This window comes from Bombina bombina, chromosome 7 (assembly GCF_027579735.1).
Source record: "Bombina bombina isolate aBomBom1 chromosome 7, aBomBom1.pri, whole genome shotgun sequence".
NCBI classification, from domain to species: domain Eukaryota; kingdom Metazoa; phylum Chordata; class Amphibia; order Anura; family Bombinatoridae; genus Bombina; species Bombina bombina.
The window spans coordinates 487,415,738-487,435,761 of NC_069505.1; the positions used below are offsets into that span (position 1 = coordinate 487,415,738).

The window sequence follows — 20,024 nt, forward strand, 5'->3', positions numbered from 1 at the left end:
CCAGATTGTGCTTGGACTCATGTCCGGCGTGGCATTAATGCTGAAGTATTCACTTAGTGTTTTTGTGAGAGATTCCAATGTGGACGGGGAGTGTAGTAGGGAATCATCTATTCTCCATATAAACAGAGTAATGGGGTGGTTGGGCCATCTCAGGTCAACACTTATTAGAGAGTGGTCAGACCAGGAAGTAGGTTGGATGTCAGAGTCTTTAACTAAGGAGAGGTGGTTTCTGTCTATTAGCAAGTAATCGATTCTCGTGTAGACTGTCCACGGATGGGAATAAAAAGTGTATGTTTCTTTGAGTATTGTGTTCTTGCCAAATGTCTATTAGCCCCAGCTGTGCGAGGCAGTCATATATCGTGTTTGGTGCCCTCGTTTGCGATTGGGGGTTACCTGCGGATGTGTCTAGTTTGGGGTCAAGAGTTATATTTAGGTCCCCACCCATTATCAGGGGTTCCTTCCTATTATCCGCAACCATTGTTAATAACTGGCGATAGAATTTGGATTTATTGATATTGGGGGCGTATACGTTCACCAGAGTTACTGGACTGTTAAAAAGGGAGCCTATCAGGATTAAAATTCTACCCTCATCGTCCATAACTTTGTTTAACAATGTGAATTGGATATTTTTATGGAAAAGGATGCCCACCCCATTTTTTTCCCGGTAGAGAGAGAATTAAAAAAAACCCAGGGGGTAAGTTTTAGATGAAAATTTGGGTTCTGCAGCCTTTAAAAAAATGGGACTCTTGTATAAAGATAATTGAGTCTTTGTGCTTAGCAAAGCAACGAAGGGCAACTGAACGCTTAGTGGGCAAGTTGAGGCCCTTCGTGTTTTGTGATATTATGGTGAGTGTAAGATCAAAACCTTGATCTTAAAAAATCTTATAGATAACATCTGGTTAGTATTAGTCGGGATATAAAAAACGTTATATCCCTAAAACACTAAATAACTGGTTGCTCTGGGCTACCAGTGATGGGGTAATGAACCTCTGGTCGGTGTAGGTACCGACTTTGTCTCAGGAGTTGGTTGTGTCAGGGGGGGGGGACTAAATGAGTGTTAATGTAGCTAATGGCCAGTATATTTAAGTTTTTGGTCAGTCTCATGAAATATTTATGGAGTGTATCCCAAAACCGTCTGGAAATGACCGGATGTCCATTCTGGTTGTTAGACGGTGAAAAGTGTCTAGCTTTTTTTTTTGGAATAGTAGACCATTTAGGGCGCTGCGGCCTAGGTGGGCTCTGTCTTCTTTATTACTTTCTTTTAGTTGTGGGAGAGACGGCTGAGGAATTCCCAGCTGTGTACAAAAGGTTTCCAGGTCTTCTGAATCTTTGTATATAAAGGTTTTGTCCCCTTTCATTACTTTTATGGCGAATGGGAAACCCCCTCTATATGGGATTTCCAGCTCTGAGAGGTGTAGGGTTAAATATCTGGCTTCTCTACGTTTTGAGAACGTAAGTGCGCTGAGGTCAGCATATATTTGTATGGAATCTTCTCCAAACATGATAGGAGTTTTTTTCCGTGCAGCCTGAAGTATTCTCTCCTTATCCAAACATTTGTGGCAACACAAGACAATGTCTCTGGGGGGGGGGGGGGCTTATGGGGGAGGCTTAGCCCTTAATGCACGGTGGGCCCTATCTATTGGAATATTGTCATCTGCTTTCAGTTCCAGAAGATATTTGATTTGGTTTTGTAGGTAGGATGGGATTTGTGCAGGTTGAATTTGTTCGGGCACCCCTCTGATACGGAGATTTTGACGATGGCCCCTATTGTCAAGATCTTCTACCTGTGCTTGCAATTCCAATATGGTGAAGTTCTGTTGTTCCAAGGCAATAGCCATGTTGTCAGAGGTCTTAGATGTCTCCTCGATCTGCTCTTCCAAATGGAGAACTCTGTGACCCAGTGCATTTACTTCTCGTTTCACTTCTGCCAAACCCTCTTTTATAGTGTTATTCATTTGGGCCATGAAATACTTGAGGTCGTCTTTGGTAGGCAGAGAGCTAAGATCTGCTTTGGTGATATTTGTAGCTTGATCCTCTGTGGTAGATGTAGTGTATTCTGTATTATCCATATTGACTGTTGTTGCTGGATCTACATTTCCAATGCTTGGCCCTCCAAGGGGTTTGAAAAAGGCATTAAATTTGTTCCCTTGTGCGGTTACTGACCTAGCTTTTTTATCCCCTTTAGGTTTGTTCCGAGCCGCCATGTTGGCTTTATTAAAGGTAATGTCTTTTTAAACGAATACAGGCTTGTCAGTCAGGGTTCTGGTGAACGTATTAGATAATATATGCAGTCTCTTTTAAAAAGCTATTCCTCCCACACCTCTTGTGATGTATTTGCAAAGCACCTGTGGGGGTGTGGACCTGGTGTGCAAGGCCCAATCCCCAAACGCACGTGGGGCTTCAGTCAGTCGTCTAAATATTTATTTCTTTATGCCGTGCGCACAGGACGTTGTGCCATTTAATAAGGTATATGACAATTCTGAAATTGCAGTAGTAATGATAGGCTATGAATAGGGGATAATGGTGGCTGCAATTGTAATGCTCCCATCCAGCTCAGCAGGCCGCCCCCCAGGTGAATAAACTTTTCGGGTCCCACTTTGTTATATAGACTATCAGAGACACAGTTTATACTTGCTTTTAGGTTTTCCCGGCGTTTTCAAATGCTGTTGCGTCTTGCTGTGGGTTCCGTAAGCATTCAAGGGTCGTGTTTTATAGTCAGGGCTATCGTGCGTAGCTGTGTTTTCCACTACTAGAGTGTGAGGAGTGTCATTGCTGGGCCGCAGCTTTATCCCTATAGCCACATTTTCAGCTCTGTTTGCGCTCTTCTGTATAATTAGGACTGCTTCTTAGTTAAATCGCATTTTTCCATGCCTTTACATTGTTCAATGGCCGGGATGGCTCCCCCTCAGACCCTCCACCGAGACTAGTTGCTCCGGAGCATCACACAAAAGCAGCCATGTTCTTCCTTGGCTGGCTCCTCCCCTCCAGACACCGCCGTTTTTTACTGCGCGGTTAAGCTTCTGTGCTACGGGAAGCTGCATGTGACAATGGAGATGATTGATCGGTATGTACCTTGTGGGACGGCGAGTCCTCAGAGGTGGACGGCTCAGTCGTACTAAAGGGGTTAACCTTCTCAGACATAATAACCTTGTTGATGCATATGGAACATAGTTGAGAGGGCGGGCACACTAAGGCCTCCTCACAATATAGACAGGTATTACTGTTAGGAATAGAGGCAGTACCCTCAAGCATATCAGGATCCTCCATAGCTTACGCTAACAATAGTAGGATACAAATAAATACACTTTTATTTTCTCACAAAAACGGCACCTTTATACCCCCGATGACTGGGGCACTCACCACCTCCTAGACCCAGGCAATCAGAGAAGAAGCAACCTCGCTGACAGCTAGTTTGGTTTGGAAAGAGAAAACGGCCATACCTGGTCACGTGGTGAGCAATGCAGGACTGACCCTGCTATGAGAAAAAGCGCGCCAAGCTACAAGCTGCACAGCGTTCAAAGTGAAAGTAAAAACCTGTATGTTCCGTTACCGCATAACAGACAGTCTATGAGCCCAAAATAAATCTCACATATAAAGCAGCATAAATTAAAGAAAACATATTTGATTCATCCCCACTGTTCAATAACCTCCCTCAGGAGATATTAACCCATGATTCTATAAAGATAAAAGGAGTCACATTGTGACCCTGTCTTCTAGCGTTTTCAACATAAGTAAAAATCTAAACAATTTTACCAGAATCCGTGCTGTGGAACAGAAACACAGCCTCTCAAGTGTGAAAGTCTTGTAGCATCGCTCCTGACATGGACTTGAGTGAAGAAAGCAGACAGTGAAACTCGTCAACACTTGTTGCTTAAGTAGCTGTTAGCATGAAGTCTGGAAGGGTTTGCAGAAAGACTCTTCCTGCATCTCCAGACTCTTAACTTTTGTCAATGCTCTCACTGAGAGGCTGACAAGACTACTTAAAACTCCAGTTCCATAAAGAAAGGCACTTATCCCTCCTGAGGAACAACTCTGAAATCTTCTGACACTTCTCTGCATCCTCCTGAGACGAAAGGCAAAGAATGACTGGGGGATAGGGGAAGTGGGAGAGGTATTTTTTCTTTGGCTGGGGTGTCTTTGCCTCCTCCTGGTGGCCAGGTTCAGTATTTCCCAACAGTAAGGAATGATGCTGTGGACTCTCCTTATACAGAAGGAAATGAAATTATCTGGTAAGCATAATTTATGTTTTTAAACAACATTCCAATTTACTTCTATTATCATTGTTTCATTCTTTAGATATCCTTTGTTGAATAAATAGCAATGCATATGAGTGAGCCAATCACACAAGGCATCTATGTGCAGCAACCAATCAGCAGCTACTGATCCTATTTAGATCTTCTTTCCAACAAAGGATATCAAGAGAATGAAGCAAATTACATAATAGAAGTGAATTGAAAAGTTGTTTAAAATTACATGCTCTTTATTGGCAGAAAGACTAAAATTTATATTGCCTGACATTATACACATGGACCAAACGGGATTCATGTATGCGAGATCATCAGTGGTCAATGTTCGCAGGGTCCTGCAGGTCATCCAGCACTTTTGGACCGCGAAGGGAGATGGTGAGGGGAAAAGTGACACGGAGGCCTTCCTGCTGTCCCTCGACGCAGAGAAGGCCTTTGACCGAGTGGAGTGGGACCACCTCTTCTACACCATGGCCAAGGCTCACTTCTCTGGCCCATTTTTGACTTTTATTAAAAATTTGTACCGAGCCCCCTTTGCTAATATACTTGTCAATAATATATTCTCAGAGAACATTTACTTACACAGGGGAACCCGACAGGGCTGCCCCTTATCACCCCTCCTCTTTAATGTTTCCCTCGAACCATTGGCTATTAAGCTAAAACAGATTTTCCCTGGCATAGATTTGGCAGGACACCCACAACATCTGGCATTATACGCGGATGATATGCTCCTGTTTGTCCAAAATCCGCGCACACATATACCGCGTATTCTGGAGACTCTCATTGATTTCGGACTGCTATCCGGCTATAAAATTAATATGCATAAATCGGAGATTCTATGGCTTCTCAGGAAAGCTAGCACTGATGGGGACTTCCCATTCTCAGTGGCTAAACATGATATCACCTATCTTGGCATTAAAATCTCCGCTAACCCCAATAAATTGTACGCTAATAATCTGGCACCTATGTGTGCAAAACTACAGGCGCAGATGAACAGCTGGAGATCGCTACCCCTGTCACTCTCAGGTAGGATCAACCTCCTCAAAATGGTGATACTCCCTCGCCTGCTCTATCCTCTTCTTATGCTCCCCCTGCTCCTAAGCAAATCAGATGTCAAAATGCTTAATTCGGCAGCGACTCGCTTCATCTGGAAAGGAGGAAAGCCACGAATCTCGAGGGAAAAACTGAGCATGGGTTTTCTCAATGGGGGACTGGCTTTTCCAGACTTCAGACTGTATAATTGGGCGGCTTTAATACGACTGGTGTTGGACTGGCAGGTGGGAACACACCACTTTTGTCGGCCCTCCCTGGAGCAGGCGGTTCTGGGAGACATCTCCTTAGCGTACCTACCTCATGTTTCGAACATGAAATCTGTGAAGGCTCTGGGCCTTAATATGCTGTTCAGCGAACCATTAAAGGCCTGGCACCAGGCTCATAAATTTCTGAAGAAATCCTGCCATGTTTCAAGCTACCTACCTATTGTCAAAAATCCAGATTCCGGCAGGCTCGGAAACCCAACCTTTCTTGGTCTGGGAACGGAAGGGACTGAGATCACTTCAACAATTATTAGTTCCCCTCACAAAGGAGGTAAAAAATTTTGGTACCTTACAGAGAGAGTTTGGAATACCAAGAACACACTTCTTTGCCTTCCTACAAGTGCGCCATTATATCAATACACTGCTTCGAAACGCACCGGAATTTTGGGAGGGTTCTCCCTTCCGCATCACACAAGCATTGTATAAAATGGGTAAGTTCTCCCTATCTGAAATATATCAGACTCTTCTACAACAACGAGCGCAGAGCACAAGGGACTCAATGCTTGTGGGATGGGCTTGAGAGGGAATTGGTGACATTACGTGGGAGGACATGAGAGAAGGTCTCGAAAAAACTAAATCAGCCACATTGTCCGCCATGTTCAGGGAATCCCAGATACGCTTCCTTCATAAGGCCTATCTCACTCCGAGAATACTTGCCAAATGGGTGACCACACGCCCTAATCAATGCGTGAGATGCGCGATAGAGGCACCTACTCTCCTACATTATATGTGGGAATGTCCAGCAGTCAGACAATACTGGGGTAAAATACAATATTGGATTCACCAGTCCTTACAGATACACCTCATACTCCGCCCAGAAACTATTCTGTTCTTACACTGGGACCCACACCACAGACAACAAGATGCTGTACTGAGTCTAGTAATATTGTTAGCTAGAAAATGTATCTTAAAAAATTGGACAGTAAGGAAAAGCCCTTCTTTTGCGAGCTTTAGGAATCTACTCAGATCACAGATATTTACGGAACAAATGGATGTTAGGATGGATGTTCAGAACAGGCTGGGCCTATTTTTACGTAAATGGCGTAGACTCATACTTACCTTTGAACTAGAGATCCAAAGGCTAATCCTGACGCCATTTAAAGACTCAGTTCTCTTCACAGAGGCAGAGTTGAGGGGGGAGTGGACACATTTATTCTAAGTCACAATAAGCACTTATGTAGGATGATTCTTCCTTCTCCCTTCCCCCTCCTTTCTCCATCCCTCTTTCATTCCCATCACCCCCCCCCCCCTTTTTTTTTTCTTTTTTTTTCCCACCGCTAGGCCCCAGAAGCAGCAGCAACAACTTTGGAATAGGTTTAGTTATGTTATGTTTATGTTAGGTTAGATATGATTTAGATTGAGTTTTAATTATGATAAAGGTATTGGAAAAAGAGTACGTCTGAGAAATGTAATCACACTGACTTGAAAAATACTACTTGCTATAGATTTCAAAGTGCGGATGAGAAAGGAAAATATCATGTTCTCACCCAACTGATACTAATGTGAATCATTATGTGTATACTGTAAGGTTCAGCGTATAATTTGTAATGGATGTTGTAAACTGTATCATATGTGACTACACCCGCACAAATTGTAAACGATAAGAATGTGTGTATTACTTTTTTGGACAACAATAAAAAGATATTTCAAAAAAATTACATGCTCTTTCTAAATCAAGAAAGAAAAAAAAAATTGTGTTTCATGTCCCTTTAATTCAGGTTGAATATTTGCCAAATCTAGGGTGGCCATATTGCCGCTTTAAAACAGGACACATATAAAAAATACATATGTCAGGGTTCTTATAATGGTATATTATTAAAAACATGTCTTTAAACAGCCCTGACACATGTGTTTTTCATATGTGTCCTGTTTTTAAGTGGCAATATGGCGACCCTATAGGAAGGGTTTGGGTGAACTTTTAATGCACATATGGACAGATTTCTGCAAAAATCTAAGCAATTCATATTCATATTTGTTTAATTTTTGGATTTTTATTTGTGTCGAGGGCCACAAATTTGAGCCTTGCCTAAGGCCTCACTAACTCAAGAGCTGCCTCTGTCTAGTCTCATTTAAATAATAGGTAGCTTTGGTGTTTGTCATTACATGTCTTATGCTGTGATGAGAATAACAGAGGGGCAGAACTGTCAGTCTCTTTGTGTGTGGGCGGAGCTAGCTCCAATTGGTGAGTTTCTGAGGGAATCAGTTCCTGGGTAGAAAACAAGATGGCTGCCTGAGCTAGTAACAGTACAGTGTGTACACAGATGTTTGCCTGCAGTAAATTCTATCATCACCAACAAGGATTGTGATTGCCCCTCTCAGAGGAAATATTTCCCTGAACATAAGAGACAGTGTATGTGCATTATGCCTGTATATCAGTAACCAATATAGACTGTGCAGTTCCTCTGAGATCACACTGCCCCCGAGAGTCCGATGACAGTTTGTTCTATAGAATAGTGTTCCAGTCATTGGGGTCGATTTATTAAGTGTTGAGCGGAGATTATTCGCTAGATATCGCTAAACGCAGAAAGCATACGCTGTCCACATTAATCATTGCACAAACATTTCTGGTGAAATGCTTGTGCAATGCCGCCCCCTGCTCACTGACCGCTGCTTCTTAACTTCCATTTCAGGCAAACCTGAATGATGGCCTCCGAAGCAGCATCCGCTGGTTAATAAAGGGAGCCCATAATCTTATAAAAGGTATATATGGATATAAGCTACAGAGCTTGTTACTGTTTATTTATATGTATAAATTAGTACATTTATCAGTGTGTCAAGTTGTCAGTATAAAATCTCACCAGTGACCCAATAGTAAGAACACTACAGTAGCCTGCATATCTTTACTTCCAAAATGTAAAACTTTGCATTTACTAGTATTAAACCTCATTTGCCATTTACCAGCCCTTTCTTGTTTTATAATGTGGCTGAAAATGTTTTCCTACCTTATCCATTTTTATTAGAAAAGCATCAATATAGTCTCTGGAGTTATTTGGATCCAGAGTCTTCTGGTTCATCAAAGCTTTCTTCTCTACAATATTTAGGAGGTTCTCAGTGAGTCGAAAAATCCTCTGATGATCTCCTGGAAGATATCTCATGATCCTGGGGAACATTTCATAGAGCTAAGGAAAATTAAAAAGGAAGTTTGTTCTAGCCCAAAGGAACATCACAGAATAAATGAGAAGGTATATATATATATATATATATATATATATATATATATTTCTTTTTTTTTCTTTTTTCTAAAACATAATACATTATTTCGAATTGATTTACCATGCAAATACACAATAGAAACATTCAATATTTGTAGTAATTCCTTTTCTCAAAACCCTAAATATCTATTAACTAGTTAAATACTTTGTTCTAGATTTAGGAATGTCAACTCAAGTCTTCAAGGGACTTGGGACAGAATTTTTTGATCAATCTGGTCAGAGAGATAATCAGATTGATTGACATTGGTTGACCAACTTTTTACTCATTAAAGGAAATTCTGTTTTACTATCCCTGAAGACTGAAGCTGGACATATATTGTTTAGAATAGTCAGTTTAGACATTCAATGGCCTACTACAGTTTTGTATTTTTATAGGAAATTTGCATTTATATCCGTACCTGACCCCATGCAGAGCTCATGATCTTAAAACATTCATATATGGAAGCTAAAATAGTATTAAACTCTTCATCTTCATAGTCATATCGTTGGCCGAACATGATAGAGGAGACAACGTTGCCTGTTGCCAGGCTGAGGAGCTGGTGGGGGTAAATCACTGATTCTAAAACAAAGAAACAATAATTTTAATCACCTATAGAGTACTTTTATCAAAGTTCTTGGGTGATGACGAATATTTCAACATTGATCTTTTAAGTAAATATATTTAAACTCTTGTCATCTGTTTTTTCCCCCACACTGTATTTTCTCAAAATGCTATTTGCAATGTTGTACTCCATTATTTCTCAAAGGCTTTAGACAAACAAGATTTTGAAGACTTGTTTAAAGGGACATGAATATCAATTTTTTTCTTTCATTATTCAGATAGAGAGTATACGTTTAAAAAAAGTTTCCAATTTAATTCAGTTATCAAATTTGTATCGTTCATATATTATTTTTTGTTGAAGAGATATTTAGATAGGTAGCCTGCACATGTCTGAATTCCTACATGACAGGAGATAGTGCTGCCATCTAGTGCTCTTGCTAATGTATAACATTATTGTAAAACTGCTGCAATATTGTCGTGTTACCAGGGGTACCCTCTTACCTGGGCACCGATGGGGGGCTCGGCAGGTGCGGTCGCAGCAACCCCCCCGCAACTGTTTTTGGGTGTCTGCACAGGTGCGTGCGTTCTTGTGCGCGGCTGACATGCATAACACATTCCCAGCTCCTGACAGGGGGAGTGTTCTGTGGCTACACCCTTGTCTCCCATAGGTGCTCAGGTGACTGCTGCACCTGCGTTACCTGAGCAACGGGGGCGTTCCTGGCCCTTGCAAGGTTTAAAGCCTGGACAGCCCTCTTACTCATTGCTGACTTACTCTGCTGGCTGATTCACAAAGACTTCGCAATTATCCTGTTTCAATACCTTGTATTCTGGATCTCCCTGGCTTTTGACCTTTGGCTTGTTTTTTTTTTTTTTTTTGAAAATAGTTTTTTATTGAGGTAAAAGGAAAAACTTAACATACAGGAATCCATCTGCACAGGTGAGGTATACAATGCAATGCCATTACAGGAGTCAACAACATTAGATATGCAGTGATATATGTATGAATAGGCATAAATTGACCAATTCAAAAACAAATGGCTACAAGTGATAAAAAAATAATGATGTTATTGAAATGCAATCTGTGCAGAGGTGTAAAGGACCTCTTTTTTTTTTTTTTTTTTTGTAATCCAGACACAAACTAATAAAACACTAAATGTCAACAGGCAACTGTGTGGATTAAAGGGGGGTAGGGGAATCAGTGGGCCAAAGCTACTCTTGATGAGGGAAGGAGAGGGGGGGGGCGGGCTAGTATAGTGGAAATTGACTTAAAGTAAGGAGCTGTCAGCAATAAGATTCAGTACATAGGGTAATTAAAGAGAAAGGCACTCATCTAATAATACTGAATCACGGTACCTGCACATGCTAAGGATATGTCATAGCTAGTTTAATTGAGTGTCCTACCTAGGGATCCCACAGGTTTTTATAAATAAAGCCTCAACCTGTAGCTAGTTTGGAGTCACACTTCTGATACAATGATAGTAAGGGTGGTAGAGATAACAAGGGTTTACTATAAGAGCATGCTGGTCAGTGAAGGTGGAATATAGTTGAAGAAAAATCAAGGTACAATTTGAGGAGCATCAGACTCTATTGGACAGTTATAAGCCTGAGAGGTTTAATATAATGTACAGGGTTAAAGGATTAGAGATAGGGTAATGGTAATTCCTCGCTGAGGCTACTAGGCTGATCTACATATAGTCTTGGGGTATTGATAGATAGGAGTGGGATTACTAAATATGTAACCTAAAGTCTCATAACATGGCTGAAGTACCCATTATATATTAATATAGGTAAATAGAGGCATAGGGTGAGTGGTTATTGCACTACCTATAGAATGTGGATACACACTATGTAGGGTTAAGGAGAGTTCTCTTCTACTAAAGTGTTTCCTTATGGAGTAGGAGTCACTGTAATGTATATACATTACAAGGGTAGGTGATATCTAAATATGAGTGGCTGTAAATTGGTGGGGGTAGTGTTGATTCACCTGGAGGAGCGTGTGTCAAATACAGTACTAGTATTGTCCGCTTGAGGTAGGGAGGAAAGTGGTGGTTTATTTATGCTAAGCGTGGGGAAAACTGAAGTTTAGGCCCCTACGTTCTAACTGGTGGGGATAAGGATGCAGTATGGAATGGAATGTAATATGATAGAGAATGTCAAACTATCAGCAGTGATCTCTAATACAAAGTTTGAAAGTTACATGTACATCTATGAAGTCTTAAAAAGACCCCCATGCCTTGTTAGATTAGTAGCTAAGAAGAGTGAATAGGGCTATATATACCTTAATATCTTCAGTGGAATGCACTGTTTAACCATATGGGTATGAAAGTGTTATAGGCTATGCACTTTACTAGTTAGAGTGAGATGGGAAAATTGAGACATACAATAATATTTATATCTGTACTAGCTGTAAAGTCCAAGTAATCACAAATGTTTAAATAAAAGACAGCTAAGGTAGCAAGCAACTTAGTCATATGGTTTCCATACAAAGGTGTGATACAACAGGCATCATAAATGGATTAATAACAAAGGAAGTTAATATTGAACCAGGCTGCTTGCTGAACTATAGCAAGAGAAAAGTCATCTGTAATGTAGAGCCTTGCAAATTAAGCCCTCAGTCCCAAATTTTCAAGCTTATGGGCCGTCATTAAGGTATGAGAGAACAAATATGGAGGGCATTATCATGGTAATTACACGGCTCTAGTGTTAGAGCAGTATTGCAGAGTGTCAAGCATTTGTGAGAGTCATCTCTCACAGCAAGTTCCTGGTGTAATCAGCCGATTCCTGCTTTGTCTGTGCTAAGGGCCCCTTGAATACCGAAGTTGCTGTGAGTTATTGTATAAGATTGACCCCTTAGTCGTCGCCGGGCGGGTGGATTAAGTTGTGACTGCGGCCCGCTACTTAGCTGAGTGAGCTGGTAGGTCAAAGTACCTAGTGTGGAGCTAGACTGAAATGGCAGCGGGACCGCTCCGGGAGGAGAGCACAGGGGAGAATGGTCTGTTTCAGGTACGGGCTGTTCAGATGAGGTCTTCCCCATGTCAGTCATACTGACCGTAGCAGCGGGCAACAGAGGAAGAAGAGGTCTGGACGTGTGCGGAGGTCCGTATAACAATGCGGCAGCATATTTCTGCGTGCACATTTGAGGATCGAAGTGTTGTTCCACATGGCAGTGCTCCTCTGCTGTCTCTTCCAATATGGCGTGGGTACCATGGCGGTCCCTCCCGGTGCCCAGTGAGCGGATGTCAGAGGTAAGTTGGGTATAATGAAAATCCATCCGTTGTCCTAGGTCCCCGAGGAGGGCCACCACTGCATCCATCTCTCTCATCATAGTGCACTGTGGGTTTAGCTTTTTTGACCGGATCTGCGTGGAATCGAAATAAAGATCTGTGCGGCAGGCCTCCGTATCATATCAGTCCACTTATATTAGCAATCTCTATGTTCAAGGTTGCAAAATGAGCGTCTAATTTGAATGTGGGCATTGTCAGAGAGCCACATATATGGTTAATCTGGTCAGGCTGTAGGTTTCTCAGTATAAAATCTTTAATTTAGATTGCCAGGCTGCAGAGCTGTAAGATTTTCCGACCGCCATGATTGCCTCTTGGCCAAGCCCCCCCCCTTTGGCTTGTTTTTGACGTTGCTTCTTTGCTGCCTGCCCTGACCTTGGATACTCCTGACTTCACTCTCTGCTTCAGCCCTTGCCTGTTGTGACACCGTCAATTTATTGTTCTCTGCCACTGGGTTCCGTTCCTTCTTTGGGAAGTTTCTCTTTCCGTTACATAATAACTCAGCCTTACCATGGAACCTGCAAGAAAACCTTACCCGCTGGCTGCACTTACCTATAATCTGGCCGCTATGGCGCAAGCCATTCAGGAGTTGCAAGCAAGCTAGGAGAGCCTGTTGCAGAGAGAGAGAGGGGCCGGGAACAGTGATCTGCTGCTGCAGCAGCAGCAGCCTTACCCCCCTCTCCTCCTTAACCATCTCCCCTGTATGAGGCTCTGAGCCCGCTGTCGCCCTATGTGAGAAGTTCACAGGCAAGCGCTCTGACTACTGTGCCTTTGTCACCTCTTATGAACTACTGTTTTCACTCAAACCTCGTACCTATGCCATGGACTTTGTCAAAGTGTCACTGCCATCTCCCTGCTGCATGTCATCCACAGACATGGGCTCATCAATTGCTGCATACTAGAAGTCCTATCTTGGAGACTTGGGAGTCCTTCATAACAGCAATGAACACTCTCTATGATGACCCATTACGTTCCGCCACAGCACGGAACACCCTCCTGTCCCTGACACAGGGAAAAAGACCAGTAGAGGAATACATAATGGAGTTCCGTGAAGTCGCTCCTCATACTGCCCTTAATGACGTGGCCCTCAAAGACCAGTTCCGCCTCAGATTGAACGATCACCTGAAGGATGAGCTAGCACGTATTGGAGTTCCTGCCTCCCTAGAGGGGTTGATCCTGGCTGTCACACAATTGTATTGTTGTTTCTGTGAGAGACGGCAAGAAAACAAGGCTCCTTACCACCACTGCCTCAACGTTCTGACTCCTTCCTTCCTTCTGCTACAGTTACATCCCCTTCTGTTGGAACTGAAAAGCAAGGTGAACTGATGCAGATCGGTTTAGTCCGTGGGCCACTGACAGCTATGGAGAGGACCAGAAGACATACACTCCACCTCTACATCTACTGTGCCAAACCTGGCCATGTTCATAAAGACTGTCCTGCAAGACCTCAGACAGTTATGTCATGACTTCAAGCTATCTTTCTCAACCTTCCTATATATAATACCTCCTCTCACCTTACCATTCCTGTCATCCTACAACTGGGAGATAAGTCCTCATAGACCCGTTCCGCCTTGGATTGAACAATCACCTGAAGGATGAGCTAGCACATATTGGCATTCCTGTCACCCTAGAGGGGTTGATCCTGGTTGTCACACAATTGGATTGTTGCTTCCGTGAGAGATAGCAAGAAAAACAAGGCTCCTCACCACCACTGCCTCAACGTTCTGACTCCTTCCTTCCTTCTGCTACCATTACATCCCCTTCAGTTGGAATTGAAGAGCAAGGTTAACTGATGCAGATCGGTTTGGTCCGTGGGCAACTGACAGCTATGAAGAGGGCCAGTAGACATACACTCCACCTCTGCCTCTACTGTGCCAAGCCTGGCCATGTTCTGAAAGACTGTCCTGCAAGACCTCAGACGGGTATGTCACAACTTCAAGCCATCTGTCTCAACCTTCCTATATATATATATATATATATATATATATATATATATATATATATATATATATAATACCTCCTCTCACCTTACTATTCCTGTCGTCCTACAGCTGGGAGATAAGTCCACCGAGCTGACTGCCATCGTGGATTCCAGAGCCAGTAGCTGTTTCCTGGCTGCTACCCTTGCCTCCCAGCTTTCTGTACCTACTCATACTAAAACATACCCTTCTCTGTTACATATGGTTGATGGTAGCACACTGAAGATCGGTCCTGTCATCTTGGAGTCACATCCCTTGTTGCTCCGAATTGGGAAGGAACACCAAGAACACATCATATGGGACATTGTTCCTTCTCCTTTGTTCCCGGTTATCTTGGGAATCACCTGGTTAAAGAAACATAACCCATCTGTGGACTGGGTAGCCGGTAAACTTACCTTCTCCTCGCCGCCTTGTGTCACCTCCTGTCTATGTCCTTCCTCTGCAACTTCTGCTCATATCACTTCTACCATAGGATGTACCTTGCCCTCAAAATATAAGGCCTATGTGGACGTTTTTGAGAAAAAGGGGGCTGATAAGCCACCACCTCACAGGCCTTATGACTGTCCTATTGACCTGTTGCCACGAGCACCCTTGCCATATGGACGTCTCTATTCCCTGTCAGAGCCAGAATCCAAGCTACTGAAAGAATACAATACATAGAGGAGAGCCTGGCCAAAGGGTTAATTCGTCCCTCTACATCAGAAGTTGGTGCCGGCATATTCTTGGTAGGGAAGAAAAACGGGGGTCTCAGACCCTGTGTGGATTACAGGGCTCTCAATGCCATAACGGGGAAGAACCGCTATCCTCTTATTCCTCAATTGCTCGACAGAATAGTTAGGATGCACGGATCTTTACTAAGATCAACCTCAGAGGGGCCTCTGACCTCGTCAGAGTGAAGGATGGGCATGAATGGAAGACTACATTCTGTTCCCGTTACGGCCACTTTGAGTACACCGTCATGCATCTTTCGGCTCTGTAACGCCCCGGCAACATTCCAATACTTTATCATTGATGTCTTCAGAGATCTCTTGGATACCTTTCTTGTGGTGTATCTGGATGTCATCCTCATCTTCTCCCCTTCATTGGCCGTACACGAGAGAGGCAGAAACACCTATATGGAAAACTGGAGAAATGCACCTTCGAAGTAGACACCATTGAGTTCCTGGGGTACATTCTGTCACCAGGGCGCATACAGATGGACCCAAAGAAAATACAACCAATCATTGACTGGCCTGTGCCCAAGACTAAACGTATGGTGCAACAGTTCATTGGCTTTGCTAACTTCTACAGACGGTTCATCCAAGGGTTCTCCTCCTTATGCACCCCTTTCACAGCCCTGACCAAAACGAGCACCTCTTTCACCTGGACTTCTGCTGCACAACATGCCTTTGATCACCTGAAAGAGCTTTTCACACAAGCCCCTTTCCTTATACAACCAAGCGTAGCAAGTACTTTTTATCTGGAAACAGATGCCTTCGAATCAGCGTTTGGAGCTGTTCTATAACAGAAAACAGGAGAGAAAGACCTACTCCATCCAGTCTATTATTCCAGTAAACTGACCAGTGCCAAACACAACTATGATGTAGGCGAGAGGGAATTACTGGCCCTCAAAACAGCACTAGAGGAATGGAGACACTGGCTCGAAGGCGCTACGTATCCTGTGGTAGTATATACCAACCACAGAAACCTGGAATACCTGAAATCAGCAAAAAGTCTCCACCCAAGACAAGCCAGATGAGCCCTCTTCTTCTCTTGCTTTGACCTACAGATAACGTTCCGTCCAGGCTCCAAGAACGGGAAGGCGGACACCTTGTCCCGTATGTATGCCATTGAGGAGGCTCCTTCCGCTGACATACAAGAAATCACACTGTCCTCTTCCTTCTTCCTAGCCACACACCAGTCACTGATAGAGGCCATCAACGTATCTACATACCCACCGACCATCGCCTTGCTGTTATGCAGCATCACCATGATAATCCCATAGTGGGCCATCGTGGTATCCACAATAATATTGAACTCACACAAATACACTTCTGGTGGCCTTCCATGACCTCGGACATCCACTGTTTTGTTTCCTTCTGTTCTGTTTGTGCCCGCAACAAGAAGCCATCCTCCAGACCAGCAGGGCTGTTACAACCATTACCTGTGCCAACACATCCATGGAGGGACATCTCCATGGATTTTATAGTCAACCTACCTCCATCCCAACGACACAACACCATTATGGTGGTTGTAGACAGATGCACTAAAATGGAGCACTTCATACTAGTTGCTTGTCTCCCTACAGCACGCCAGACCGCTGAGCTATTCATCCAACATATATTCCGGCTTCATGGTGTACCCAAATCTTTTGTATCTCACCAATGGCACACAGTTCACCTCCTGGTTCTGGACCCTGTTCTGCCGGAGCCTCTGTATCTACTGGTGCCTGTCCACTGCCTACCACCCTTAGTCAAATGGGCAGACAGAGAGGACTTATCAGACCCTTGAGCAGTACCTCTGCTGCTTTTCTACTCATCTGTAAGACAACTGGAAAGAGCAGATTTCCCTCGCAGAGTTTGCATACAATAACCAATAAAAATTATTCTAGTTGAATGACCCCTTTTTACGCTAACTACAAGTACCATCCTAATACCCTACCTGATCTACCACCTGTAATCCCTGTTCCTGAGGTCTCCACACATCTATACAACCTCCTCTCTCTGCTTTGCGCCTTGACACAACAGTTGATCGCTTCCCAGGCACGTCAAAAATGACAAGCAGATAGAAGAAGGAGGTTGTCTCCACTTTTATAAGTAGTAGTCTCTACCCAACATCGCCACTTAACTTGTCCTTCCAAGAAACTGGGACCACAATTCCTAGGTCCTTTCTCAGTAACAAAACTAGTGAACCCTGTGGCAGTTCGATTGATTCTACCTCCCACATTCAAGATCCACCCAGTTTACATGTGTTTCTCCTGAAACCATACCATCACAACCCATTTCCTGGTAGGACTGCCGCTCCTCCTCCACCTATCCAAGTAGATGGCATTGAAGAGTATGAGGTACAAGAGATCCTGGATTCCAGACAACGTCGCAACAGGATGGAGTACCTGGTCCACTGGAAGAGGTCCTGGGAGCCTGTGGGTAATCTCCAGGCCAATGCGAAGGTGTGGACCTTCCATCGAAGGCACCCTGACAGGTCTTCCCCGGTTCTCGTCCGAAAGCCGCTCTTTGTTGGGGGCTCTGTTGTGGTACCAGGGGTACTCTCTTACCTGGGAACTGATGGGGGGCTCGGCAGGTGCTGTCGCAACCCACCCCCACAACTGACATGTTGTTCACGGGTGTTTGCGCGGCTGTGCACACCCGTGAATTCAACAGGGGGAGTTTTCTGTGGCTACACCCTTGTCTCCCATAGGTGCTCAGGTGACTGCTGCACCTGCGTTACCTGAGCAACAAGGACGTTCCTGGCCCTTGCAGGGTTTAAAGCCTGGACAGCCCTCTTACTCAATGCTGAGTTATTCTGCTGGATGATTCACAGAGACTAAGCAATTATCATGTTACCTTACCTTGTATTCTGGATCTCCCTGGCTTTTAACCTTTGGCATGTTTTTGACGTTGCTTCTTTGCTGCCTGCCCTGACCTTGGATACTCCTGACTTCGATCTCTGCTTCAACCCTTGCCTGTTGTGACGCTTTGGATTTTGTCTATTTATTGTTCTCTGCCACTGGGTTCCATTCCTACTTTGGGAAGTTTCTCTTCCCGTTACAAATATAGTGCTGCAGACACGTGCACACGCCTGAATTTACCTTCCTGCTTTTCAACAAAAGATAGCAAGAAAACAAAGAACATTTTTAAAATTGTAAGTTCTATCTGAGTCAGGAAAGAAAGAAATTTATGTTTTATGTCCGTTTAAAAAGGGGGGTTGCAGACCTTAAAAATTGGGGATGCTAAACAGGATTTACACATATTAAGGGTAGAAAAGGGCTCTGTTGAGCCATTGGGGTAGATTTATAAAATGTCATATGGACATGATCCGCTGTCTGCATTTATCATTGCACAAGCATTTCTGGTGAAATGCTTGTGCAATGCCGCCCCCTGCACATTCGTTGCCAATCGGCCGCCATAACAGGGGGTGTCGGATACGATCGGGATGATTGCAGTCGCCACCTCAGAGGTGGTGGATGAGTTAAGGAGCAGCGGTCTTACGACCGCTGTTTCTTAACTTATGTTTCTGGTGAGCATGAAGGCTCGCGCGGAAACAGCAGCATAGGCTGCATGATAAATGTACCCCATTATGTTCTACTTATTTGTGTGTAGTTTTTTTTTTAATTTAAAACCTCCCTTTCCCCATTTCCATCTCTGTTCCCTGGAAGAGCTAGGCCATGGGCTGCCTTGAAAATGTATGGCTTTTAACATCATTGAGAATTGGGGTGGACCCTCCTTGAACCACTCATCCCAAGCACTCAGATTTTCTCTCACAAGTATATTCTTGAAATCTAATCTCTCTCCAGCCCTTGAGGACTAATATCGGACAAGATTGTTATATACCTACCTGTGGTCTTTTTTAGTTCGGCCACCAAGAACATTGACTCTTCCTGTATACGATACTCTATGGACTTCTTCCCCATGCCAAAATCCCTCAAAGCTGTGACAGAAAAACGTCGAAGCTCTCTCCACCTGTTCACATCACAGGCAAATGCCACTCCTGTATTGTAAATAAGGTTATTGTAAGTTTCTTCTTTATGTTATATTAGTGTATAGATGCTACAAATGAACATATGCTACAGCTAGAGATGTGTCTTCTTCGTTTGTAGGTTGTTGCAATTATTCCCACCAATAGTTCTCAAAGATCTACGGCAGCTATGAAGAGGTCCTTACTTCAGATTGACTACCCAACAATAATTTCACTTTCCCATCTGTGTTACATTTAATACTGGTTATTCCCCCACAACCTTTTCGATTTTGTCTTATCTGAGACCCAGTATATATTCATTTTAAAACGCTTGATTACTTGAAAAACAAACAGTTACTAGGCAACTTTGTAAGGGTCACATAGTGAAAACTTTGTATAACTTGTAAAAAACATTACTTCAGGAGCCAAATAACATTTATTTCTGGGGGGGGGGGGGGGGGTTTGGAACACCATAAAACAGGGGTGTCATTAAAGGTTGGGTGTACAGGGCTATATCCTTAAAACTGGGCAGTAAAAAAATAGTAAGTACCTTATGACTGGGGTCGACAATTAAGCTTAAAATTTAGGAGCCAGTACAAATATTTAGGATTTAATAAAATTCTAGAAGCCAGTGGCTGCCTGGCTCCTGGGTTTGTCAAGCTCTGCCTTATGCCATTTTGCCCTATAAGCCCCAAATACCAGAGTGCAAGAAACATGTTTAAAAAAAATGAACGCCTAAATTACGAGTTTGGCGTTAGCCTTAAAAAGCAGCATTGAGAGGTCCCAACGCTGCTTTTT

General features: G+C 43.4%; 1 protein-coding gene across 1 annotated transcript in view; it reads right to left on the reverse strand.

The window, feature by feature from the left end:
* Positions 1-20,024, reverse strand: part of LOC128666815 (cytochrome P450 2G1-like) — a 154,392-nt gene that overhangs the window by 88,796 nt on the left and 45,572 nt on the right. The window contains exons 3-5 of the mRNA XM_053721610.1: positions 19,107-19,259; positions 9,171-9,331; positions 8,503-8,679 (exon numbers count right to left, since the gene is read on the reverse strand). Coding sequence (XP_053577585.1) covers positions 8,503-8,679; positions 9,171-9,331; positions 19,107-19,259 — 491 coding nt within the window. The remainder of the gene's footprint in view (positions 1-8,502; positions 8,680-9,170; positions 9,332-19,106; positions 19,260-20,024) is intronic.